General features: G+C 40.3%; 1 protein-coding gene across 4 annotated transcripts; it reads right to left on the bottom strand.

Annotated features, from left to right (window-relative positions):
- Nucleotides 1-312: 312 nt before the first annotated feature.
- parga (poly (ADP-ribose) glycohydrolase a) lies at nt 313-27844 on the bottom strand. 4 transcript variants are annotated; one of them, XM_067610191.1, is made up of 18 exons: nt 27750-27844; nt 26906-26965; nt 26069-26728; nt 25795-25927; nt 24923-25045; nt 24713-24793; nt 23768-23842; nt 19310-19402; nt 17987-18141; nt 13074-13153; nt 12905-12965; nt 11814-11889; nt 10178-10325; nt 5507-5585; nt 5243-5351; nt 4554-4659; nt 3116-3244; nt 313-2377 (listed from the first exon to the last, which is right to left on the bottom strand). In XM_067610191.1, the coding sequence occupies exons 2-18, from the start codon at nt 26932-26934 to the stop codon at nt 2196-2198; spliced, it is 2319 nt and encodes a 772-aa protein (XP_067466292.1). In that variant the 5' UTR covers nt 26935-26965; nt 27750-27844; the 3' UTR covers nt 313-2195. The 4 variants fall into 4 exon arrangements, with proteins under 4 accessions (XP_067466292.1, XP_067466294.1, XP_067466293.1 ...); XM_067610193.1 differs by having other exon boundaries at nt 27577-27823; XM_067610192.1 differs by having other exon boundaries at nt 26906-26968; nt 27660-27823.

The raw sequence follows: 27844 nt of genomic DNA, 5'->3' as shown, positions 1-27844 counted from the left end.
CTGGTTGTCTTTGTACAAACTAGTAGCATTTCCTTTAAACACCTCAATGCCTTCTTTAACTATTAAAAGATGCTTCACAGCATACTGTAGATAACCTGTAGATACTAAAAGCAAAACAACAATACAATCCATTATAACACTCCATGTTCCCTGAAAAGAGTTCTTCCTTTTTCATTATTTGCATGTGTACAGCATTTGTGTTTGCTGCTGCTCTCCAGGTGACCTGGAGAACATAGGGTCAGGCAATTATGAACTGAAATGCCATTTTGTTGTTGTGACTCTGCTGCCTGACAAAGATGGAGTGAAGACCAGTTGCTTTCTGGCGTTTTATTAATAGTGTTCATCGATGAAAAGACCTGTGCCGCCAGGGTAACATTACGAGCTTACTGTTAAATTACATCCTGTTTAGAATAATTACATCACTGTACGGGACAAAACTGAACCAGCTGTTCAGTGTTAAAAACAGTTCTTGTCTGTGGGGATTAAACCAGTGACTATTTCATAACCACCTCTATTTCTGGTGACATGAATTGTTGCTGAAATGTGAAAAACATTCAATCATCATTGTTGTTGATTATAGTTATTCATTTGTAGGAATTGCCTGGCATGTTCAGTGTCCAAATAAATCTTAGATTTGCTTAAGGAAGCACCAGTAACCTAAATAAAGTTCATGCCCAAGTGACCCAGGCTCACTGCAGCCATTAACAGTTACTGTACTGTAGGTCTGCTAAACCAAATTGACTTTGTACATGAGTCCACAGCTCATTTGGGCGATGCTGGGCTCAGTGCAAAGAGCGGGAGAAGCAGATAATCCACTTACCCTAGCCAAGCCTACACACCATTTATGGAAGTCCACGTCATGAGGTTATTTAGGAACTCTAATTCATCTAATAAAGCATGTTTGGAGGCAGAATTAAATTTGTCCGAGGGCCCGAGGTACAGGTGCTGTCACAAAAATCACATTTCAAATTATTAAATAATGTATGATTTCATGAAATTAAATCACAAATCTGTGGTGCCAAAGCGCAGTTAGAGGAGCCTGCAATAAAATCAGTTATTTCTAGATGATCTATGAATAATTCAATTACCCTGATGTGAAGAAAACACATGTTGAGATTACTGCAGAATGGTCTCTTGACATTATTTTAACCATTTAGCAATAAAGCACATCTCATTGACTTGAACAGAGAAATACAATTTTAACAGGATATATTTTAATTAAGAAATTATAATAAAAAGAGTACAACCTAAAAACCTAAAGTACATTACTATGCAATACATTTACAGCCTTTAATCTATTTATGAAACAATCATTAAATAATACCCATACCATCAATCAAAAATACAGTAAATAATAAAAAACAAAACCGCATCCCCAAAGTAAATGTTGTGTAAAAACATTAACAAAATAATATTTTGCGTGCAATTCTTTCTATATCTGCTCCCCCTTTATTTGTACATACAGTTGGAATACTGTGCTTAACACTGAATTTATTTGAAGATGAATGATGATTCTGACCATTTTATTAATTGTTTTGACTCATATTAAAATAAGCATTAAGGACAATATGTGTGTAACTTAGACATCCTAAAGGATATAAAAGAGCAGCATATATTTGTAGAATATTTGATAAATAAATGTTACCCATGCATAGACTACAGTATGGCATCTCATCGTCTCTCTGCATTCAGGAGCCTCATCACTGCCTGGGTATATGGTAAATAGAGAAGACAACTCATCCAAAAAAAAAAAGTAGCAAACACAATATAAGACAAGATAACTAGGAAGGATTATCATGTCCTGGATTATTAAGAGTGAAAAGTGTCCACAATCATGCATATGAGGAATATTTGGCCGTATTTGGGTTTCATCAAACGTAAATATTTAAGAACAAAAAATTCCACATCACATTTAGACTAAAGAAAGGCCTAACAGCAACCAGTATTTTACTATTGCTATAAGTCTGAAACATTTCACCACATTTGGTGACATACTACGAGGCTCCTATAATACCACCAGCAAGAAAGGCAAAACTGTGTTTTGGTAGTTTGTGTGTTGGGATCACAAACTTAAAGGGAGTGTGTGTAAGAGAAAAAGTGATTGTAAGCACAAGAATGAGGTTTCTGAACCTGGAGTCTCTTTAACACAGAGAGACAGAGAAGGGGAGGGAGGTTAGGTTGCAGCTCTCCCCTTGTTAATGAGAGTCTAATGTTACAGGGGACATCCCAGAATCCCTGGTGGAGTCCGAGGCAACGGCGGTCGCGGTGGAAGAGACGTTCTCGTAGATGAAACTGTAGAGAGTGACGTCAGGTCGAGTCGTGCGGCAGTTCCTGCAAACCAAACTGGAGTACTGGTTCAAAAGGCTGTACAATCTCCCTGTGATGGGAAAGAAAGGTGGAGAAGAGAGCGGAAGATAGAGAGAGGAAGAGAGACAGCGGGAGGGGATGGTGCATGGGTCAAGACGGGGAAGAAATATGGAGGGAGATAAAACAGGATTTGAGAGAAACAGACAAAAAGGACAAACAGGTTGAGAGTCAAAGAACAAGCAAGAGAGAACGAAATTGCAATGGAAAAAAAAAAAAGGAAGAAAAATGAAAGCCTGCTCAGGCTCATTTATAAATCAAGCGCACATACACGCGCACACAAGCCGTGAGCTTTTTCTCTGTAGCTCCACTTTAGGAAATGGATGGCTGGAGGGGAATTTCTCTGAAAGGCTTCAATAAATGTCAGCGGAAGAAAAATGAAAAGAGGGGGAGGGGAGACGCTGGGGTCAGTTCAGGCAGTAATCCACTCTGCGGCTGAGGCTGAATGGATGGGCTGAGGAACAGAGATGCTCCATAAGGTGGAATAACTTAACATACAGATGGACTGCGTTCTGTTATTTATGCGTACTGTCCCCGTAATGACGCCAACAAGGACAACCTCCACCTGCTGTACAAGCCTCAAGAGCCCAACAATCTCAATCCTGTTCATTATGTAATCTACTGTAAGAGCTCAACATAGGCAGGGCTGACTTTAACAAAATGATAAATGCAGCTTGGACACCCAAAAATAAAAAAAATAATAAAAAAGAAAGAAAAACTAAAAAGGTTTGTTTTTGTGTGTGAGTCTTACCCACGGTGACTTGTCTCTCCGTGAGGAAAGTGTGCATTTCATGAACATCTCTCATAAGCTGAGCATCTCCAAATGTGAAGTACGCCACGTCTCTCCCAGCCTCTGCGGCGGCCATCAACTGAATCAGCGCTGATAAAGAGGGAAGAAGAAAGCTAAGAAGAAAATTCAGGCAACAATAATACATCATATAAGCATTGTTAGGATCCTTCAATTTCAGAATGAAATCACGAACATGTAATCGACCACTGAAAATAAGCGGAGGAAACTAAGTAATTGGTCAATAAGCCAGATAAGGTACGGCCTCTGGCAGAAAAGAACACGAGTGACGGGGGCAATTTGTATCAGAGCAGTAAATAATCCACCACTGGTAGCGTTGCCTCATCAACAGCGCTCAATCTTTTAGCCCTAGCAAATTAGGTCTTAAGACTTTTAAATATTTAACAGAATGGATATTGATTCCAGATTAATGAACACACACAACAAACCATCATTTGCAAAAGGTCTGTAATCTTTACAACAAACAAAACAGCTCGGTCTTATGTAACTACCACATCTCATGTCACGCCGGGGACTATAATGTAAAATACAGTTATTGCCTTCTAAAAATACCCGCTATGCTAATTCCAGGGCTAATGGGCGGGGGTCCCCGGAAGCTAATATCATCCTCGGGGACTTTGACAAGTCCGGTATATCTATTTATAGCGAGCTGCAGAGGGAAATTAACACCTTCAATTCTAAATGAAACTGTACGCGAACATAAAAATGTTACTCCAATCTCAAAACATTCATTTGCATTCATAATACAGGACATTTATGGAAGATGTGTTTTTAGCATAGCCTCAATGAATCCACACTTAACACAGCAGTAACTTGTAGTATTAGTATAAGATAACTTTAAGTTTATGAAAATGTGTCCACAACAGGCTAAAATTTGCAGTGTGTAGCACTCGAGGGGACAGTAAGGAGGCCCCTGCTTATGAAGAGTGATGTTGTGTAAGCCCACAGAGACCTGCATCAGCCGGGATTTATGGTGTCCCTTCCCTGTAATCAATCGCCCTTTTAATGGAAAACATAAATGTGTGTCAGCTGATCAATAAATGGAGGGAAGCAACGGATGAGTGACACCCTGGGAGAGCTACTAATTGACCAGAAGGAGGTTTGAGAGAGACCGGAGTCTGTGACTGTGCCGTACAGTAGATAAGCAGGAAAGCTGAGTGTCCTTCAGCAGGGGCTTAAGTGAAGGAGGGGGAGGCAGGAAGTGCAGATGAACGGGTGAATCCTGCCTGAGCTACTGCTGTTTACTTCCTGCTTGAGAATCCAGAAATTTTAATAACATTTTAGCTCCAAAAACAGTTGATTTCTTCATATCTGTCTATGCACGCAGTCTTTTCCTTCCTTCCTTTTTTTGGAAGCATGTTTGTCATTCAGGAAATGATACCTTTGAGTCGTGTGTCTCCACCGAAAGCTCCACATCCCCAGTTGCCTGTGGCTACTGCAGAGAGGTGCTTGCTGTTAGCATTATTTCGGAAGAATCCACAGTACGCCTGGGATAAATGTGGAGGATAGGAGGAAGTGAAGGTGGGGAAGAAAAAGACACGAGAAAAGCTTTATCAATATTTTTCCATGATGACTTGGAATTTAAAATGAAATTAAGACTGTGCTGTAATGAGAACGTTATGGTTGGACATCAAAAAGCACAAGGTTGAACTATTAGCAAATTTAAAAAAGACCTGTTTTAAATAAAACAAAGCACACAAGTGTATAATATACAGCATTAATGACAGTAATACAAATATAAATAGCTGTTGTGTAGCACGGTCAGAAAAGCTGTTGGTAGCCTTGAGCTAAATTCAATGGTCTTACAGATCACTGAGCCTTTAATTAACATCTTTGCAGGTGCTATCTGGCAATATGTCAAAGTTCACCACCATGAGCTTTTAGTCAAAAACAACAATATAAAATTAACAATATCTGTCATATCCAGCATTAACTATCATCAACTGGCAATAACATCTTTAGGAAGGTATCAAGAATTGGAGCTGTATCTTATCGGTTTCTTGTATAAGCGTGTATTTACTGTATTCTCTCGATCACTGTTTCAAACACAGACCGGGACATCTCCCTCACCTTGTTGAGCTCTCTGCTCATCTTCTCGGGGAGAAACTGTTCTAAGAAGTGCCTGTATTTAAGAGCATCAATAGCCACGATCTCTGTACATCGTCTCTGCCAGTCGTCCCTGGAAATGAAAGAAAAGAAATGAGAGGGATGAGATTGACAATGACTTAAAACCCATCTCTACTCCAATTTTTTCTTAGTGGATTTAAGATTTTGGCTTTAAATTATCAGAGCAAAAATCAAAAAATATGACATAGCACTATGAAAGAAAAATACCTGGGAGTCTCATCATTGTGGTGATCCTTCCATTTGTAACTCTCAGCATAGCCAGAATACTTACTGTACTGTTCAGTACCTGCAGAACAAGACAGACAAAGCCAAAGGGAAAAAAAAGACATTATTAAGTATTCAGCAGTCAGAGCACACAGTGGGCCTAAATCCGTTTCAGCGCCTTATTTCTTAAATCAAATTTAGTGCCTTCTATGCTCCCCATGTGAGTACACAGTATCAGCTTGTATTGGATTGTCATGAGTAAAGGCCACTGATTTAATAAGTAATCTGCTTTGGGGTCTGAAATGAAAAGCTTTCAGCCATAACAGGAAGAAATGGTTAGAACGGAAGAAGCCAACACTGGTTTGCAAAACATGAAACGTCACCGTATCCTGCATTCACTGATGGGGTAAACACACATCTGTTATGAAAATGTTACCTTTTAAAGGCTCCATGCATTATGTATTAGGTATGAGGTAGTTACAACATCCTTCAATGAACAGCAGGAATTAAACAAATGATTAACACACTGTAGGAGTTAAATGTGCGACTAGAAGAGTGAGAGAGTTTTGTAGTCCATAGTCCACGATAACAAGAATAGCTGAAAACATGTCAAGAGCAATGTTGAATTTCACACTTGAAAACCAGAAGTAAAACACAACTTCTTATTTTCTTTTAATTGACTTGATTTAATTTCAAGCATGTATCGTCAACCTGCACTTCAACTGTAAAAACAAACTTGAAGTCCAAGTGTGAACAGTGATTTCTTTTTTGTGCCTTTTTATGACAAAGTAGGACTCAAGTAAATGGCCTGTACTGGAGCCAGGACATAAAACAGCATTGACAGTGCAATTGGGTAAATGAGACTTATGTTTCTGTTTCGAGTAAAGCCTTAGCTCAGTTTTATTTTTAATCATAATGACGAGGTCACAAGTCCAGCCAGTCAAATGAAGTAATTTCTACGACATGAGCGACTCCTAACGTCAAAGAACAGGCTGCTCATATCACTTTCTCCATCAGCAGATCTGTCCTCTTCTTCCTTCCTCCTTCACCTTGATCCTATTTATCCTGGCAACCGCCCATGACAGCATCCTGGCATACAGGCCTCCATCACTAGATTACATCGTGGCCTTCTACCTTCCAATCCGAGAACGCCAATGGACAAAAAAACTGGCGAGACGTTTCAGTTCCTACTGTCTTAGAAAACGCATGTCGGGACACCTCTCAAGACAAAGAAATGTGATTAACTAAACAGAGGAGCAAAACAGAGACAGGAAGAGATAAAGAGTCTAGAAACAGACTTAAAGAGGAAACACTGGATGCGTGCAAGGAATATTGTGCAAGGTTTTAATGAATCTATGCCGTAACTGGCTCATTCCATTAGTGGAGCAATGACCTTAGTTGGGTTATAAATTCCTTTCTGTCCAAATGTAATAAAGTTAAGTGGAGAGGAGGAGGAGGGACATAGGGAGGGAGGCAGAATGATGGGAGACAGGGAGGGGGACACTGAAGGTGACTTGGAAGAGACGAAAAGACAACACGGCGCCATTGCGTGGCTTGCTGAGAGGAAGTCGATTCTTACAGTTACCGAACAGAAGTGGTTATGTGAGATTGTTTGGTGACATTACTGGAGTCAGGGGCTCTAACACCACACTGGCTCTTCCTTTGGTTACTCTGCTGTTCACAACAAGCCTATAAACACCAAGAAATGTGCAGCAGTAGACAGACAGGGCTGGGAGTGTCCATCAGACTATGCAAACTCTTCATATTTTGTTTGTCCATGTGCACTTTCTCTCTTCTATTGGCCACATGTTCAAAGAGGACTGCAGCAAGAGAATCAATCAAGTACAGATATCTGGGAACGCCAACGTCTCACGTACACACAGCCAAGTTAGCATACATGCCCTCATGTCAAGAGGATGGGTTTATCAAACAGGATAATGATGCCCCTTGTATCATCAAAGGCAAAACAGAAGGCTCACTTTATGTCCCAGTGAAATACAAGCTCCAAGACAGGACAAGTGAATGTTAAATATTAGCTTTGCTATGCTAACGAGATGAAATGGCAATAAAATAAAATATGATGCATAAATCAAGTGATCAATTCATCAAGACTTTAAATTATGTCCACCCCTACGTGTATGTTCCCATTTTTTTGGCTGTAAAAATGTACAAAGGCTACCAGTATTTAGTATGTGCCTCCATGATCTTAATCTGTGTTTGTCCCTTTCTGTGACAACTGGTGGGCAAGGTACAGCTGAGAGGAAAGAAAAAAGGTAAGCTGGTCAGAGGAGGAGGAGGAGGAGGAGGAGGAGGGAGGCGAGTGAGAGGGCAGAACATTTAGACAGGTTGACCGAAGCAGAGTGAGTTGGAGGTTGAAAAATAGAGCAATTCTGCTAGAGAGAAATGAAGGATAACTGGGCAGTCCCAAGTGAATCAATGCGATGGATTTACCTTCGGACCCGATGGAGGGATGGGGGGGTGGGGGGGCTCAATGAGCCCTGTGTGTTTAGCCCTGTGTACTGAGGACAACAGATACAGCCTGTGGAGACTCTAGTTCTACTTGAGCAGAGGCACGTGTGATGTACAGATGTGTGAGGTTTCTATAAAGGAAAATATCAAGCAATATCATGCACTATATATCCAGGGCTATTGACTCCATTTAGACTGTACTAGTATTTGCTTCCTGCTGGTAATTACAGTTGTGCTCATAAGTTTACATACCCTGGTAGGATTTGTGAAATATTGGCCATTTTTTGGAAAATATGACTGATCATGCTAAAAACTTTAGTTTTATTCAGGGATAGTGGTCAGGGGAAGCCATTTATTTTCACATAATTGTGTTTGCCCTTTTTGAATCATAATGATAACTGAAATCACCAAAATGGCCCTGATCAAAAGTTTACATACCCTTGAATGTTTGGCCTGATAATAAACACACAAGTTGACGCACACAGGCTCATTTGGCTATGAAGGGTAAGTTTCCACACCTGTGACCTGTTTGATTGTAATTAGTGTCGGTGTATAAATAGTCAATGAGTTTCTTAGCTCTTGAGAGACCCTGCACATTTCATTCAGGGCTGCTCTGACTGTACTGGATATTGAGCCATGGGGAAAGCAAAGGAACTGTCAAGGACCTGCGAGAAAAGGGAGTTGAACTTTATAAATCAGGAAAAGGATATAAAAAAGATATCCCAAGATTTGAAAATGTCAATCAGTAGTGTTCAAGCTCTGATAAAGAAGTGGAAAACTAAGGGTTCTGTTGATACCAAGCCATGGTCAGGTAGAACAACAAAGATTTCAGCCACAAGTGCCAGGAAAATTGTTCAGATTGCAAAGAAAAACCCACATGCAACTTCAGCTGAAAGTTGCATTTGGCTGTTTCAAGATGCACAATAAGGAGGTACTTGAACAAAAATGGGCTGCGCGGTCAAGTTGCCAGAAAAAAGCCGTTACTATGCCAATGCCACAAAACAGCCCGCTTACAATATACCAAACAGCACCTAGACAAGCCTCAAAACTTCTGGAACAAAGTTATTTGGAGTGATGAGACCAAAATTGAGTTTTATCGTCACAGCTATAGACAACAGGAATGGGTCACATCTTGCAGATTCTGCCAGGGTATGTAAACTTATGAGCACAACTGTATATACTGTATACTAGTGTGTGTAAAGGGACTAACCCTTATTTACATACAGCACTACTAGAACTAGAAACCCTCTCTGGTCTTATATGACCACAATACATTAGTTTTCTGTAACTATTGATCCACAAGATGCTAATTGGTACATAACAGCATTAAAAAAAATATATACCATGACAGCAATGCTTCACTGTGTGTCTGCTCTACAACGGCTCCACTTCCTGCACCCTGTGGGCCAATAAGCACTGTCACAGAAAGTCTTAACTGGGTAGAAACATTACCTGTCCTATTATCTAGTTTTTCCTTTTGTGTGTTTATGTGTTAAAGTGTGTGGGAGACACCACAAAGATGTCTTTGAGAGTGCCATTTTTTCTGTGAGAATGTTATGAGAACTTCACAGCCAAAAACAGAAACAGAAAATCGTAAATAATCATCTATCCATCCATTTTCTGATGCTGATCTAAATCCCAGATGCATTGGTAGAGTGAAAAGCAAGGTAGCCCAGACATCTGTCCCCTGACCATGTCCTCTCCTGCTGGGGGATACCTTAGCACTCTTGGGTCAGGTAAGATATCAGTGAAATCTGGATCTGCTCTGTGGTCTCCTCTTGGTCCCCAAGGGTGAGCCAACACACTCTACGAAGGAGAGTAATTTTAGCCACTTGTGCGTGCAATGTCATTCTTTTTAACACTGCCCTGATAGGTGAGAGTTGGAACATCAATGGATTGGCCTTTAGGCTCTCCTCCCTCTTCACCACTCCAGTCGGGTACAAAGTCTGTACCACTGCCGACACTGCATCAATCTGTCTGTCCAGCTCGCACAGCATCAGACCTGAAGGTGCTGACTCTCATCCCATCTGTTTCATACTAAGTTGCAAACAGCTGTGTGCGCAGAGGCAATCCTGTGGTCACCAAACCACATGATCTATACTCATCAGCTGTACATGGAAATTCTGCCTATGTGCCCACAGAAAACACTGCTTGACTAATTGCTAAGAAAGGCTGAAAGTCCAGCACGTGTGTGTGACAGCCTACCTGTGACGATGAGGCATTCGTTGTATTCCAACGCTTCAGTGAAGAGACGGGAGACAATGAGTTCAGGGTTGATGAGGAACCTGATCTCTTCCTGGACCAGTCCATGTCCTGTGACCCCACCGCCTACAAACCTGTTTGCAAAGTCCACCTAGTAAAATAAATAAATGAATGGCACAATCCATCAGTTCTCGAGAGTTATTACTTCTGTTTGACATTCTCCTCTTCTTTACGCATGGTGTGCAAGTCACAATGAGACAGACAATACATTGCCCTCTATCCTATCCATTCAATGCAGTTGAGGTGAACTGTGAGGTTTGACTACACTTCCATTATTTGAACAAATGACTCTATTAGTGTTTCCTTATTATCTCTGACTCACTGTGGTCATTTAATACAGATAAATGTCTAAGCATCATAGCACTGCTTCCTGCTTGGAAATAATCAAATCAGGAAATCATAGCAACACACATTAAATCTATAAACACTAAAGAGACAATTCAAATACCAATAAAAATGTACTAATAATAGTGAAGAGAGCAGTGATGCTAAATCTGCTCTAAAAGGTGCAGACTTCCAGTATTTTAAATATTGGATGTCAATGCGTTGGCATTCCTTATGAGGGGTCACTACTAAACTAACATTAATAAACAGACTGAGATATAAAACCAAAATTACTGATGAGATCATTGGAGAACTGTAGCTGTTTGTGGTTATTTTTGGGACTCCTGTTTAAATGTAGGAAATGTTTTGATGTGATACTGGGGCTTCACTCCTTGTTTTTGTGGCATGGATAAGAGGACAGCCCATTCAATCACAATGTCACTCTTTAAACAGTCTGTCAGGGGTGAGGGTTCTGCTCACTGGCCCACATCCGCGTCAATCTGTGACAGCGAGTGTGTTTGAATGTGCATGTGTGTATGTTTTCCTCACCTCATTCACTCGTTCACCCCTAACCTCACCCCCTCACCCTTCAATCTCACCTCCTGACAGAATGACAGCCCACTCTGCCCTATCGAAACTCAACACACAGCCGATGCCAGGCCTGCTGAGGTAACCATCAATCCGCCTGCAGGACTCTTGGCACGTTGGGTCACCCCAGTGAGTTGGCTCACCCTTGTCATCTTTCTCTCCATGCACCTCCTTCTCCCTCATCTCCCACCCCAGGGTCCTCTCCTCCTACCCTTGCCTCTCTGAGCTACTCATGTGTATACATCAGCTGTCAGGCAGAGTTAAAAAAAATGCACCCACCGCCCTGGAACACTGAGGGGCACGAGGAGAGGGGTGAATCAATGCAGAGAAATAGAGAGTCAATAACGTACACAGATATGCACAAAAACACCCGGTTTTGAGCTGAGGGCGTTGGACTCAGACGAGCAGTAGAGTCTGTTTGACTTTTAAAAGCTGGACGCAAGGCATGTTTTGGTTCATGTTTGTTAGGTTTGACTATGGGAACGGTTGCCAAACAGGCATGCTACATCAAATCTGACACTAAAAACCAGCAATCTTGACACTGAGCTTGTTGTGCCACTTTTACAAAAAGGCAGAAAGTTTTTACTATGATTGAGAGGGTCTGACTTTTATGATGCCGCCAGGTTAATAAGTAGTTTACTTGGCAAAACTGTAAAGAAATTCTTACCTGCAGCATCCCATATCCATCATCCTCAATCGTCCCTTCACAAGTGATGTGTAGGCGTGTCAGCTGAGTCTGGGAGCTTGACAAAAAAAAAAGATCGCAAAATTTCCAGTTATACCCCTTCACCAAAAAGTAATTACCAAAATATGTGTATTTAATTGGTAAAGGGGTAAAGCTACAACAAGCTTCAGCAAAATGTGCATGTACTGAAAAAAACCAGAGGTTTAATAGAAATAGTGCTTTCTTATACATGAGGTTAATTAGTATTTGTTGGGGTAGTACACATGAAGGAACAGAAATGTCAGGAAACAATGCTTCTAGAGTTATTTGAATAAAATAAGATTATACAGATCTCCTTAAACCTTTCTAGTCATTACGTTGTTGGGACCTTTTTTGGAGCAACAGCTTCAACTTCTTCAACTTCCTTGGATATGTTCCACATATCTAAATTTTCCCCCATATTCTATAAGGCAGATTTATTGAGACTTTGCGAAGTTGGATGGGGAGTATGTGTGAACCATCTGTGAAGCGTTCATCATTCCAAAGAGTTTCATTGTGATTCAAGTCTGAGCTTTGCCTGGGCCACTGAAATGTTGATTTGGTTGTAAGTTTTTGGTCGCTGTCTTGATAGAACATAAAATGCTGCCTCAACCTCACGTCTTTCCACAAGAATGTATCTGTAGTTTAACACCGTTCAGTTTCACAATCCTTCCCACAGCACAGTGCTGCCATCATTTTGTTCTTCTAGCAAGATCTCTCTGAAGAAGAATCTGATGTTGTTTTGATGTTGTCTGAATGCTCTTTAGTCTACTCAGGTAAAACCAACTCAATTCAAAGTTGTTTAATCAAGTTATAGGGGCACTAAAATGATTTTTGATACATTTTAACTACCTTTGGAGTGTCACTGCATATAAAAAGACTATTTACTGAAACAAAATGTAGTAAAATTAATATTTGACTAATTTGGAAAACATATCTCCTTTAATATGGATTATTGTGTATGGATTATGACACAAAGCCTAATTTTATTTCATTTAAATTCAAGTTAACAGATGCAAATCAGCAAATCATTAAATTAAAACAGAGAGTAATACCTTTCCCAGTTTGGAGGATTGTTCAGTACTTGTCTTGTGAATGTCACAAGACCCTTGGGCCCTTGAAAAAAAGAAGAAAAAAAAACATATTCAAAAATGTTCATATACTGAAAAACATGGAGAGAAGCAATAGTTTCAACATTTGCAACAGATTTTTTTTAATGCTTACTGGTCTGTGTAACTTTCCTGAAGTAACAGAACAGAGTTTTCAGTTTCTCAATTTTTCTTGGTGAAGAGCCTTCAAACAACCTGAAAAAGAAAGAAAAAAAAAGAGTTTTGTAGGGTACCGACTTTCTAAAATAGTACATCTGAAACTCTCCGAGCCAAGAAAATGCTAACTTTAGTCTTAAAATTTATTTTTTATATATTAAATAAAATGATCTGTTACACTTTAGCAGACAAGAGGCTTTAATGTTTCACTCAAGGTCATTATCTGTAGCTCACTGCACAAGCATGCTATGGCATGTCATGAGTGAGGTCAATCTTTCAAACTGGCACGATGTCTCTCCCATCTACCTCCATCCTTCATACAATGGCACTGCCTGAGGCTCTGTTTCAGTTCTTCAGTTACCATAAAAACTAGGGTGGAGGGAGGAGGGAGAGAGAGCATTGGGTGGACAGCTTAAATCACCCCATACTGGTGCTCTCCTTCCATTAAAAGCGACCTAAGCTGATGACTAATCACAGTTCTCCATTCATCTTTCCCTCCTACCACTTTCTACCCAGAGGAGTGAAGAAATAAAACATAGGGGACAAATGAAATTAACAATGTAATGCACTAAAAGCCCTTCAGTGAGAATGTATTCAAGACCATTCCTGCATATCAGATGTGTTTTTCCCCCATTTTAATTCCTTACTCATGCTCTGTGAACACCGCCAAGTCCCTTAGTCAGTGTCAGTTTGGTATAATGTAACCTGGAGGACAACCCACCTATGAGAGAGTGTAAGTGTAAGGGAAACACTGCTGGATCTGGCCGAGATTTCTAGTATAGCCACTAGTCGTACCTTGTTGAGACAAGAGCAACTAATTGCAAAAGATATAGTAACAAAATATAATACAGTAATAATTATTTTAACTTATTGCCTTCTCCACGGTAACCTTATCTACTATATAAGGTGCACCAGGAAACAAGGTTTCTGACAGTTTTATCATTACCAATTGAGCTATTTTCATCCAAATGAGCAAGGTCACACATGGTCACTCAGTTCACAAACAAAAAAAAGAGGATTTATTTCTTAATAATGAGCTTTCATTGTTGACCAAATTGTTAAAACAGGTTTTCATATGCCATTTTCTTCTCAAGCAGAGGAAAACACAAACTAAAGAGATAAGTCTCTGCCTTCTTTCCTCCCCCTCAAATCTATCCATCACTTAACGCAGGACAATCCTTGACAGTTCTGCCAAAACAGCAATCAGCAAATTGCTTGCTGCTCTGCCTGTCCAAGACAGAGCGCTACTGTAGCCGATAAGCAAAGTGACGGACACTCCCTCAATTACAGGGGGAAAGGGAGGGCCAGTAACGATCCACGGCCCATTTTAGACTGCACTGGTTGTCTTGTCTTGTCTCATCTTCTCAGAAACACCAAGACTTTTTTTCCCTCCTCTTGCTCTTTCCTGTATTTCACTGCAGGCAGAAATGCTGATAGTGAAGCAGGCCCGAGTGCCTGCAACCGTGTTCTGGCGTGGGTCTGAAACAGCCAGCCCTGCAACTGGAATCGATGCTTACATTATTACAGAGGCCTCTTTACTTAGCCCGCCACTAACGTTTGATGTGGAGGCAGATATCATGCACTCATACAGATGACTGATTGTGAGCATACGATTACGGTTCTGATAAAAATAAGGGAGTTGAAGGAGGGAATGTGAACCAAATTAGAGATGATCAATACGATCATCGCCGGGATTCATAAAATAATACCACCCGACCCCCAAGGGAGAGCAGATGGCTAATTAGACTCCAACATAGCAGTTAGGGCCTATGCAGATTGCAGGGTATATCAAAATTATACCCTTTATGTTCTGCAAGGAGCATAAGCACTATCATAATAAGGTAAAACCAAACTGAACATGTCCGAGTCTGTCAGGCGACAAGACCGGAAGTTATTACACACTAACGGGGAAACGGTGCCTCAAAGAAATGTGGGAAAATTGAGTTGAGATGAAATCTGGACTATGTTCAGTGTGAGGTGACTACAGTCTGTAAATACAGTAATAGAGCTGGTAACAAAATCTTACTTTAACTGTATTATCAACCTCCACCTCACCAGCACACAACATCTCCACTTTCTAGCTATTATCATGAGGTGAGATGACAAAAAATTCCCACCAGAAAACAGAAAACTCAAGATAATGAGAGGCCAGAGATACAGTAAGTAGACGGGTGTATACCTTAACACAGTCTGTCAAAACATTAATTTGTTTCAATTAGCCATCCAAGGCTCTCTCAACAGACTGCTGGTTCTGAGTAGGTAGACACAGAGAACACCAATTTAACACTCCTACACTCTGAAACTTACTCCCACACAAAGAAAACAACAAAAACATGGTGTTCACAGAGATTCTCTGCCCACAGTCCCATCCCAAAGTCTATAAGGTGACACGGGCAGTTACAGCATGCAATATTACCTCACAACTCTTAAAAAAAAACATAAATGTGCTCTTTGACAAAAATCAAATGCCTGCAAGTTTCCAGCTCTGGTGAGGGTGGTTGAAGGGCTGACGGAGGGCTGTGGGGCATTAGAATAAACAAATGAGTGGGAGTATTGGAATTACATTTTCCCTGTAATATGTTGAACCAACTCTTCACAACAATAATAATAATAAAAAAACAATCACAATTATAAGAAAAATACAAGAACAGCAATATACAAGCACACCATTAAAATACCATATAAAAGAAATTTACAAATAAATCATCCAAGTGAAATTATTGCAATAAACTTAAAATCAGCACAACAGAGCTGTATTATGTAAACAAATAAGACTTGTTGTCAGGTGACAAGTCAAGTCTGTAAAAATGTGTCTTAGGATAGGATTTAAAAACAGGAACAGTATCAGCAGATCTAATACAAACTGGAAGACTGCTCCAAAGCTGAGGTGCCAGTACAGCAAAAGCTTGATCACCCTTTGACCTTAACCTAGACTCTGGAACAGCTAGCGGGCCTGACCCAGCAGATCTAAGAGGCCTTAAGTTAAGAGCTCACTGATGTACTCTGGTACCTGGCCATGTAAAACCCTGTAGGTCATGAGTAAGATTTTAAAATGGATTCTAAAAGGAAATTGGTAATCAGTGCAAAGAAGATAAAACTAGGGTGATGTGACAACAGCGTTTGGTCTTCGTCAGAAGTCTGGCAGCAGAGTTCTGCACAATCTGAAGTTGAGCTACAGCTTGGGCACTGAGAGAGGTAAACAAGGCATAACAATAGTCCACATTAGAGGAAATAAAAGCAAGAATAATTTTCTCTGTATTGCTAAAAGATAACATTGCTCTGATCTTGGAAATATTGCTGATTGGCAGGAACATGATTGTACCAATGTTTTGTGTGTAGCTCACTGTCGAAGATAACACCCAGGTTCTTAGCAGTGCCCCTAATGTTTGGGATAAGGGGACCAAGCAGTGGTTGAACTTGGTTATGGAGGTGCTCAGGGCCGATGATAAGCACCTATGTATTGTCAGAGTTTAACTGCAAAAAGTTTTGTGACATCCAGTCTCTCACATGAGCTAAGTAGCTCTGGACTGTGGCCAGCTTGATGCATTCAGAGGGTTTAATGGAGAGATATAACTTTGTATCGTCTGCATAACAGTGAAATGAGATGTTATGATGATGAATGATATGACCTAACGGTAGCATATACAGAAAGAACAGAACTGGTCCAGGAATTGATCCTTGAGTTTTGCCACATATTGTCTGTGCAGTTGAAGAGATGAATGAATCAACTGAGACAAAAATTTTCTATTTGACAGATAGGAGGAGAACCACTCCAGGGCCTTTACATAAATGCTCACCTAATCCTTAAGTCTAATAATTAGCATAGCGTGATCGATGGAGTCCAATGCTGCCCTAAGGTCAAGCAGCACCAGTACAGAGCAGTGTCCAGAGTCTGCAGCCATTAATAATCCATTTGTAACCCTTAGAAGATCTGTTTCAGTGCTATGTAGCTTGTGAAATCTCGATTTAAATTTCTCAAAAGTTCAAGAAGTTGTTCATAAACCAGTTTCTCAAGAATTTTGGAGATGTAGGGTAATTTTGAACATACAACAGAATGTCAAAAGCAGGGAAATGTGAGTAGACCTTGAAAATGTCTGTTAAACCTGCACTCATTGTTAAGAAATAAATACAAAAAAACCAATGCTGCTACTCTGTTGAACAGCCAGATACAATCAGTTCACCTTCTTATGACCCACTGCATGCAACAGCAGAGGACATTTTAAACTCCAGTGCTGCACTGGACTTCCTGGACACAGCACTTATTAGCTGAGTAAAAACATCAGATTGATCTATTAGGGGTTTTCAAGGCAGTAGTGCCCCCTTATGGAAATCAGTTTAGTTTCTTCTGTATGGTAGACTCACTAAAAACAGAGACACTCAATCTTTACAAATTCTACCAGCTTGTAATACATAGTTTCAATTCATTGTGAAAATAATAATATATATATATATATATTGTTAATTGTGTTCAATGCCCAATTACTAAGAAAAACACTATTGAAAACTAGCCCTAATAATGATCATGCCAATAAAGACTTGGCAACATGTTCCACAGTCACCGAGAACTAGAAAAAGTATAATGAGTCTAATCTGGCTCCTGTCTGACAGCATAGCAAACTTCTCTTATTCTTCCTGAAGCATGGAGATCTGGGCTACACCAATGAGGCTACATCAGGATCAATATCTGAGTCTGCAAAGATATACTCAATCTCCTGTTAAAAGTAATGGCTTGTATGGGGACTCAGCGAAGGACTCAAGGGGCAAATCTCATTTTGTGTACAAAATACTAAACGACTGCCACCCACTCAATTACTCTAGTGAGCTTACTGATCATTGTTTCGTGTCTATCTGCAAGGGAGAGCGTGCCTTTACCTGTAGAAGTTGATCTCGGGATAATTGCAGTACTCTGACTTGCGAGAGTTGCGTCGGGGGAATGTGCAGAAGAAGGCGTTGGCCAGAAGACAGGCTATTTGCTCCTGAGACAGAGTCAGGGAATGGTTCATCCGTGACTTCAGTAGGGGGATAGGCTAGAAAGAGAAAAAGAGAGAAAATCAGAGATGACTCAAATCACAATAAAAACACAGTAGTGAGTAAAGGTGTGGTGTCAAAGCAAAGAGATAAATGCTGAGGGACTGGAGATCAGAATGGAAAATGAGCAGAGACCCTGAAGAAACATACAAGGTTACGTGGGTGCAGTACTGTAGGTCTGAGGGCTAATGGGGGTAGATAATTAGTTTAGCAATCTAGCAAGCAGAAGAGACATGGGGAGTTCCATTAAGTAAATGGGTGATAGTAATTAAGGTCCTGGTTTTCTTGCTCTCTCCCAGGTTCGCTCAGTCAGACACACGGGGCCCATCTATCTTCACTGATTAGAGCTAAAGAGCCTCCCAAGGCTGCCCAGTTAGCAAATCAATACCAGCTCTAATAACACACACTTAAACATTAGCCTTGACGCTTAATACTGCAAATACAAAGCGGATAGAGTCCGAAAGCTTATCAAAATGCTACAAATTATGCTTTTCTGAGGTGAAATCTGTACAAGAAATTCCCCACCTTCCGAGCATCCATGACATTCTGACTGTGGTCTCTTGCTGAATTAACTTTATTGAATTGAACTGAGGACTATGAAATATATAACTGAATTAGAAAAATAGCAATCTTGGAATTCTTACATCGCTACAATAGATGACAGAGAAGGAAAATTAAGACAAATAGAGATGACATTTAAAAGATCCGTGACACGAATGAGCTCCATTTAATGTGAATAAAAGAAGAGGGCCTCTGAGGTTTGATTGGGGTGATATCAAACCCTATATCCCCCAAAATACATTGCTCACTTTATTTTATCACACTAGAGGAGACTGGAATTTAAATTTCATAACCAGCCCCGGTTTAGTGGAGCACTGAATGCAAAAAGTAAGTGGAATTTCCTCAAGTGCACAAGCATAACACATCAGTTGGATGACAGGATATGAGACAGACTTCTCCTCTCTCAGCCCTCTTTTCTAATGAAGCAGTTCCTGATATGGATCCAAAAAGGGGCATTTATTATCTACCAGTTGTAGCTCAGGAGCTGCTCCTGCACAACATACACCATCTAAACCTTTTTCCTCCTCCCTGCTGACTTAACACACCTACATCCACAAAACCCCCTTAACACACTGTGCATATTAAAAAATACAAAACTGCACTTACCATCGTGCAGAGGCTAGGAGCACTGAGTGCCAGGTCGACCATGGCTGGTAAAACGGCCTCAAAAAGTTGTTGAACCTCAGAATGCTCGAGATACTGGAGAGAGGGAAAAAAACAGGCAGAAATATTGTTAAATGGGATATCTCTGTGGAGCTGACTGCCTAGTTAGGCAGGCAGTTACTCAGACCCGGCAGCCAGACTGATTAGATCTGAAGTGACATATTGGTTTGTAATACCGCCGGTTTTTCCAACCCAAATGTTAAGTAAAAGATCAATTTAAGTTGCAACCCATTGAAAGATTTATTCATTTTTACCTTTTACCTTGTTAGCTAATACATACATTCAATTAATACATTTTAAAATGTTGCTTTTTTGTTTGTTCCTTATAAGTTTACTTTAAAATTATATTATTCAGTCATACCTTATTTTATATACAGCAGGTAGATTTATGACAAAACTGCAACTATGACAGTTCATCCCTACATTGCCTCTATTTTTATAATTCTGCTTCAACTGGAAATACAGTGAAATGTCAGAGCTCAGCATTTTGTTTTCTCCATTAAGTGTTTTATTTATTTATTTCTTTTATGGTTTAGTAAGGTTTAGAAAAAGAGACAGAACAGCCCAAAAATACATGAGGAGCCTCCAATGACTTAATGAAACGTTGAAATGGTCTAATAATGGTTTGACGGTAAGTCTGAGGTTGTAACCCAATAACAGTAACCAATATCTAAGGAAAAACACTCAGTTGTCTCATATCCAACAAGAAGAATCAGTGTCGGTAAAGATAACAGTGGTTTATTGTTGTTACGGGGTTCTCCTCGGATATCAATAATTCCAACCCTGTGCTTTACTTCAGCAGTGAAAGAATAAGAAGAAATGCTGCAGAGAAATGCTGCTACTCGCTACACAGAACCTGTTTCAGAAGAAACTACCATCAATCTGGCACCGAGCCTGCCACAGCCGAGGCATCCATACTTCAGCCTATAGCTTACCTCAGCATCCATCTGCAGTACCCTCTAAAATAAACACCCAGTTATTCCATCATAGACCCAGATTTACAACGCAATCACTTATGAGTGTATTGGCTTCGAATGTCACTGTCATCAATCACTTGCCTTATTCTATCAAGGTAAGCGGGGTAGCTTGCACTGATTAAATGGACCTTCTGGAGCAAATGCAAATGACCAATTGTGGAGAGATTGGCAGAGTGGCTTGATTTCCAACAGGAAGTCTTTGGTGGGCGATTTGGTCGGGGGGCATTTATATGGCTGTAGAGCAGGTCTGACTAAATGCTGTCAGAAGTAATGAGATGGCAGACATCATAAAGCGCTCCTGTGGGACTAATAGATGGTAGTTGGTGATGCGGCAGGGTGAGGGTAGAAAGATGATCCCCCCCAGCCTTTCTACAGCTAGAGCAGCCGGCCGCAAAGGTAACACACAGGTTAGGCTCCACACACACACACACACACACACAAACTTTACCTTTCACATCGATATACTGTATATGAGTTCCAGCAAGACAGCCCAGATTTACAGCTGCATAAGCTAATGATCGATTGCACTCTGATCTGCCATCCATTCTGCTCTTAACAAGTTATTTTCATTTCCTGGCAGCTCCACCTACGCAACTCTTGATTTCACATTTTAATTTAGAGGATCAAGAAAATGTTTTTCAATGCATTAAGTGAACATAATATATTTGTTTTCATATTCATTATAAGAGCAAGGTTTTAGGAAACAAACTGGCATTTCTACACTTTTTAAAATAACTGTGAGAAAGAGAAACAAGCGACAAAGCACAGAAGTGAGAAGAAGAGTGAAAAGTGTGTTGTTGTCTTGCTGCTGAATGTTCATGAACTCCATTGGAACATCAGCCGTACTTACTCCTGGACTGGTTTCCTGCTCAGCCCTCAGACATTCATCAGAAAGTGACACAGTGACAGTTTCATTTGGCAGGGGAGAAACACTAAGACAATTTACAGACAAGCCCTAATTTGGATAACTGTTTTTTTCCTCCCTATGGCTATTACACATTGAGCAGAGTGTCAATCACTGGCCCAGGGGCAGTGTACCTCTTGACAATTACCACAGTGTTGCACAAATGTTGTTCCAGATTTAATTAGGTGTTCTTGACTCAGGAGTAGAACAGTTAGGATTCAAACTCACCAAAAACTACAACAGAATATGAGTACATATTTCAAAAAGGCATTAACAGAGAAGCAGTACAATGTATTCTGGCAGTTATTCATCAGTTGGGTGGGCCTACATCAGCGAATAGCTGTAAATTCAGTCCATGTGATTCTTCACTACATTAGACTATGTGTGAAAGATAAATCACTTAGGATGGTGCATGTCTGCTGTTGAATGGCAGCTGTTAATCATTTCTGCTCAAGTGTTGGCATGATGCTCTGAATACCCCCTCACCCTGCATCCATCAACTGACAATTAAACTGACAGGAAATAGTTGCAACCAGTAGGTATTCTGCATCTGTTCATATTATTCAATATATGTATGTGTTGATTAGAAATGTAAATTCAGTGATTATATTGCAAATAAAACAATGTTTCATTTTTGCTAATGACTGCACATTTTATAAATTTTGAATTAGGGCTGCAACTAACGATTATTTTCATTGTTGATTACTTTCTTGATTAATTTTTTCCCAAAGCCCAAGGTGACGTCCTCAAACATCTCCCTTTGTCCTGCCTATCAGTCCACAACTCAAACACATTCAATTTTTGGTCATAAAAGACTAAAGAAACCAGAAAATATTCACATTTGAGAGCTTGATTCAGAGAATTTGGGCATTTTTTAGATTATCAAATTAGTTGGCGATTAATGTAATACCAATAATACAATAATACAACTAAACAATTAATCGACTAACTCTTGCAGCTCAATTTTGAATTCTGTTAACTTTTGATATTAAAACCTTCACTTGTCCTTCTTTTGTGAGCACCACTCCTCTTTGAAAAATGCCGTGGCAGCAAAGAAGTGACAGAGAGGGGGAAATACCTCACTCAGGCCAGTGAGTGGATGGCTGGTTCCGCTGACGCAATAGACTGGAAGGGCGAGTTTCCTGCTGGCCTTACTTAGCATCCTTACAGATTTAATGGGTCCTTTTAATTAAATTGGATTAAGCTATAAAATGGCTGAGACGGCTATTGATCAGCGAGCTCTCTGCTTTACTCTAAAAAATGAATTCAGAGAGGAGAAAAAAGCCCATTTTGGAAAGGTCTGTATTTATCTGAGTAATCAGTGATGAGAAGGGACAGACACTAGATATCTGATTGGACCACAATATGTATCAAATGCTTCCACTTAATTGTAAGAGCTCCATTAGAATAATTATCTGGTTCATAGTAGATCTAAACAAGACATGAACTTACCCAGAGAGAATTTGACAACAAACTATGTGCTTTGATTACATGTAGGTAACCAAAGGCTTCTGGCTGAATTTGATTTACTCTCCATTCAAAGACTCTCTTCTTTTTTTGGCAACTTTGGGTGGTAATATAATAATAGTTAGTCTGCAACCAAATATTGTGTTCCTTACCAATTAATCCACCAATTGTTTTCTTGTGTCAACAAATGGCAAAAAGTGTCCATCACAAGTTCCCAGAGCCCATGGTGACATCTCAAAATGAATTGTTTTGGCTGAGCAACAGTCCAAAACCCCAAAATATTCAATTAACCATCACAGGCAATTAAGAAAACCAAACAACATACACATTTGAGAAGCTGAATTTTTTTCTTAAAAATTACTTTAATGATTTGTAGATTATCAAAATGGTTGCCAATTTATTTGCCAGTGCACAGGCAGTACTACTTATACTGTATCTGTAAGATTCTGTAAAAAAGACTGAAGGGTTAACTGGAAATTCTAAATTCATTAAACCGTTTTAATAAGTAGTGTCATAACAATGAAAGACAGGTAAATATTCATCCCACATGGGAATAAGTTTCTCTAACAATACGCACGTAATGACAGTCCCTATCTGTCTAAACAACGAGTGTTAAAGTAAAGGGAGACAGAAAGAGAGAGAGACGTTCCCCTGGTTTACCTGCAACAGCTGCTGCCGCCATGCTCTGTGCTCATCTGTCCTAACTGTATGATACATATTTGCTCCTATGAGACCCTAAGGTACTTGGGAGGGGACGACGCACACTGATGGGCTTACAGGCAAACAGAGAAAAGCAGGCTCCCCTTGCTATAACAACTCTAGTTTGGTATCAACTTTTGCTTTATTTTTCATTGCGGTAAATTTATTCTTATTGAGGTTTCCCATTCAAACAAGCCTAACATGGCTAAGAAATGTTTTGGCAATACAACATGTTCAATAGGCTTTAAGGGAGCCATTTCAGTCTTTCTGCTATCTTTTGTTTACCAGCCCTCCCTTAAAAAACAAACAAACAAAAAAAAAACAGGTAACAGTCATATGTTTTATGCAACTTACCTCTGTGCAAAGAAGGTTCAGGGCAGTGAAGTCCCACTTCTTTGCATGGGCTGTGTTGTATCTCAATATTGCATCCTGAAGAGAGAAATTAGGAGTTATTTATTCATAGAAATTTGTGAAATATATAAATTCATACATATCTGCTTTATGGCAGCAGATTAACAGCAGGTTTAATGCAGAAAAAACATATAGGATCGGATCCCAAGCCTTCTTTTAATGCCTGATAAAACAAGCTATGCAAACTCTGCCACCCTGTGGTTGTTTATGGAATTATTTTTGTATCTTTGAAACTGCTGGGACAGTTCAATTTGAATATTTTATGAGCAAAAATTCTCCAATATCAGAGACATGCTGTCTAGATGAGCAACATACTAGTTGAGAGGGACATTCCAATTTTACTAGCCAATACCATTAGTTAAATTTGAATAATTTGAAAAGGCATCTTGTCCTCTCTGTTTTGGCCTTCCACCCACACTAAGCTGGCACTTTTCACACCCAAAAACAATGCTTTCAGAAATACTGACAGGGTGGAAAACATCTCACATTTTTGTGGATGGGAAAATCAAAGCTTCTTGCCAAAATTAAGACGTATGCCTACTCAGACATGCTCAGCACTGTGTTTCGGTAATGTTGAGAAACTAACTTTATGTCACCCATTCACTCTCTGCTGTCTCTCATTTACAAACTTAATGGTGTGTAAAGATCTACTGAAACACAATATAAGTAATCATGGAGAGGAGGATGTGCCAGAACAGAGGCTTGCTATTGCTGAGACCAAGGAGAGTAAAGTGTCTGTCCCGTCCTCACCAGATGATGGATGTAATGTGCAATTTTGTTGTTTGCTAACATAGGGGGAAGGGATAGGTTGACAGTTAGCTGTTTTCCTAGGTTTTGGTATTTCATTGGGGACAGAAACTTCAGCCCAGCCCAGCAAAGCTGTCTTACCCTCACATCCAGAGAACTTTTGAACCCTCCCTGCAGGGCAGTGTGGATCAACTCCCACCGACTTTGGACACCACCTCCATCCTACATGACAAAACAAAACACACATTACTTTTACAACAATGTTCCTGCAGTAACTAACCTTATTGTATATCGGCATGTTTGGATTAAATGCTGTCATGCAGCTTAAGAGCAGGACTACAACTAGTATACCTCAGTCTCCATAGGAAACAGATTCTTCTCAGAGCAGGGCATCTTCACAGACACATCATCCCACGCGTCTTTGAACTTGGTGGGGTACGGGACAGGGACTTCTCCCTCTCTGAGGAGATCTGTCTGTAACAGGGAAACAAAATGGCAGGGAAAAATTATGTCCTCACAAGCAACTGCTGTTTACAGAGCAGCAATAAATTAGATACTTTCCCCCTGCTGACATGGTATGGCACTGATGTTGTGGAATTAACAAGGATAGCCACTTAGGCTTTAACACTATGGACCCTTTTCCTTTGAAAACAATTAATGAGATTGCTTAATAGGCGTGATGCCTCTTTTTAATACATAAGGGGCATACAAGCTTGTTATTTGTCTTACAAAAAGTCAGATTACAAACATGTTCCAACTCTGGCTTTGGCTGACTGAACAGCTCAAATAGGTTTTTGTATAAAGACTTGACAGACAAAAAGCAGTAATTAAAATCCAATATCATTCTTGATTTATGGGGTTGATGGGAAGAGTCAAGTTTGGGTAATATTTAGAAAAAGTAGTGGCTCCACAGCAGCACTGACACTGTTCCTGTGGGACTAGCAGAGGAGGACACAGTCTGATAGGAGCTTTACTGACAAGAGGCCCTAAGGGGATCATGGAGGATGACTTCGCATTGCCCAGCACTGTCTCCCTTTTCCTCATTCCCACTGTCAGTGTCTAAACCACCTCTTTCACATTCTCTCTCCCACTTTTTCCTCCGTTAAAACACCAAGTGTAATTCCACCATACAAGGCCCACTCACATCTGCATGCTTGTTTTTCTGACTGCAACAATCACATAGAAACAAAGAACACAAACAGAAGTAGTAGTTGCTAACTCACCCTGACTGTGACAGTGTGGTTAGGCACTACTTTCAGGTGAGACAGAGGGGGGGCACACTGGGGCATTCTGTTCAGCTCATCTATGGGTGTCCCCAGCCATTCTCTGTCCATGTTATGCAATGCGAATGACACACTGTACAGAACAAAAGCAGAACAGTGCACTATAGTATTACTGGAGGACATTATGAGCATAGTGGAGCTAGCACACAATATGAAATGTGATTCATCAATCCTAAAAAAAGTGGCACAGAGAGAGGTGAAAATGTTGAGGTACCTTTCAAAAGTTGCACCTGACTGGCTTCCAATTAAGTCCTGGCTCATATCAGATGAGCCACTGCATTCTGCCATCTCAGCACCCTCAGTTCCCACGACAACCTGATGGACTCTTTCTTTCGCCGAACTTTGAGAATCAGAGTCTTTGACAAACTGCTGAGCTTCCTTTACCTCAGCCTTTGCACAGTCAGAGTCCTCCACACAAGCACTGCCATCATGATCCCTGTCTGAAGAGTTGTTGACAAGCAGCGTTTTACAGACAGGGCTGTCAGGACTCAACATCTCCACATCACTGGATGTGCTTACACCCTTCCTTGGACTGTAACTAAGACAGAGGGTGAGTTTTGGATTGGGGGAGTGTGCAGCAACACAGGTTGTTTTTACAGGACCAGGTGAACTGGGCCTCTTAGATTTCTGCCCGTTAGAACAGTGTGTTTGAGCTGTATTACTTCCGCTGCTAGCAAGACCAGAATCATCCAGCACACCTGCAGACCCACCATCCACTGAATTTTCAGATGCTTTGTCATGTTGCGTGTCCCCTGTTATTACACAGTCTTTGTCATGCTTTTGAGGTCCACAAAAGAGATCATCCTTTTCATCTGTAAGGTCTGTTTTTGGAACATCCTTCTTCACACCACCTGGCTTGATATCAGCAGTCACACTGCAGCAGAACAGAGAGAGAACAAAGTTTCACAGTCAAATATTATCCATTGCAAGCTCATTGCATCTGCCCTTTTGCCCAAGTGCACTTTGTGACCCCTAATTAACCAAGTAAATGCACATTCCTTATTTAAAAACTTGCGCACACTTAATCCTAATGCTCACTTAACTGCTTTACCTTCTTTGAGAATCCATTGCTTCATCCATCTTTGACAGGTCAGACAAGATGAATCAACAGCTGCTTGAGAAGAAAAATGTTCACATGTTGAGAGAAGCTGCGTGATTTTTTATGTTTTAATACATGCCTACCAAGTTGTGATAAAGCTACCTACAACTAGAGCCAAATAAAACACTAAAATGTGTGTGTCTGTGTTCGCACAGAAGCTACATTCAGACCTCGGTAAGAACAGCCAGTAAAAGTTAAAGAGGTGTTTTTGGACTTTATTGGGTCCACTTTCTCGGGTCATGAAGCTTGACAACTCGTTGGGGTGAGTCGTGTACAAAACAAAGTGCAATCAGCAATAAGTCTCTGTTTCAGTGTCTGACGGTCATTTTGTACAAACAAGCTCAGCATACCACGAAGAAAAACTAACCCACAAACACTAAAATGAACTAGCTAACTAACCTTAACCTATAAAGCTAGGTTACTTTTGACTTTACCCTCACGACAACAATAGATACTCAGCTGTCGGTGGCACAACATTTTGACCCGAGTGATTTGGTTAGCAGCTTACTACCATAACACGAATACATCTTTATGGACAAAAAAGAAACAAGTCATCTTGAGCTAACGCTAACTTAGCTTTAAGTGGCTGGAAATAGAAACGTTAGCCATTATTTGCTACCTACGATGTTTGCAGATAACAGCAACGTTATTCAGCCTGATCAAGCTAGCAGCGCTGTCTCCATTAAAACGAAACGATACAACTTACAAGCATGCCCCCTCTTTGTGTGAGACTTCTGAGTTGGGTGCATTAAATAATTATTTATTTCTTTTAATACACAACTATTTCTCTCCACACCTAGTACTCCAAATGTTATTGTCCGGTTATTGGTTTACTTTCGCTTCGTCGTTGCAGCTGCTGTGCCTTGACGGCAGGATCACTGGGACCAATCA

Source organism: Thunnus thynnus, chromosome 14 (assembly GCF_963924715.1).
Source record: "Thunnus thynnus chromosome 14, fThuThy2.1, whole genome shotgun sequence".
Lineage (NCBI taxonomy): Eukaryota > Metazoa > Chordata > Actinopteri > Scombriformes > Scombridae > Thunnus > Thunnus thynnus.
The sequence above is the reverse complement of the archived record's forward strand: the minus strand, read 5'-3'. Positions and strand labels throughout refer to the sequence as shown.

Coding starts and splice junctions, on each gene's coding strand:
- parga (XM_067610191.1), bottom strand. CDS start 26,934: ATGGATGAAGCAATGGATTCTCAAAGAAG. Junction 24,794..24,922: donor TGTTTCCTATGGAGACTGAG/GTATACTAGTTG, acceptor TTTGTCATGTAG/GATGGAGGTGGTGTCCAAAG. Junction 11,890..12,904: donor AATCCTCCAAACTGGGAAAG/GTATTACTCTCT, acceptor TTTTTTGTCAAG/CTCCCAGACTCAGCTGACAC.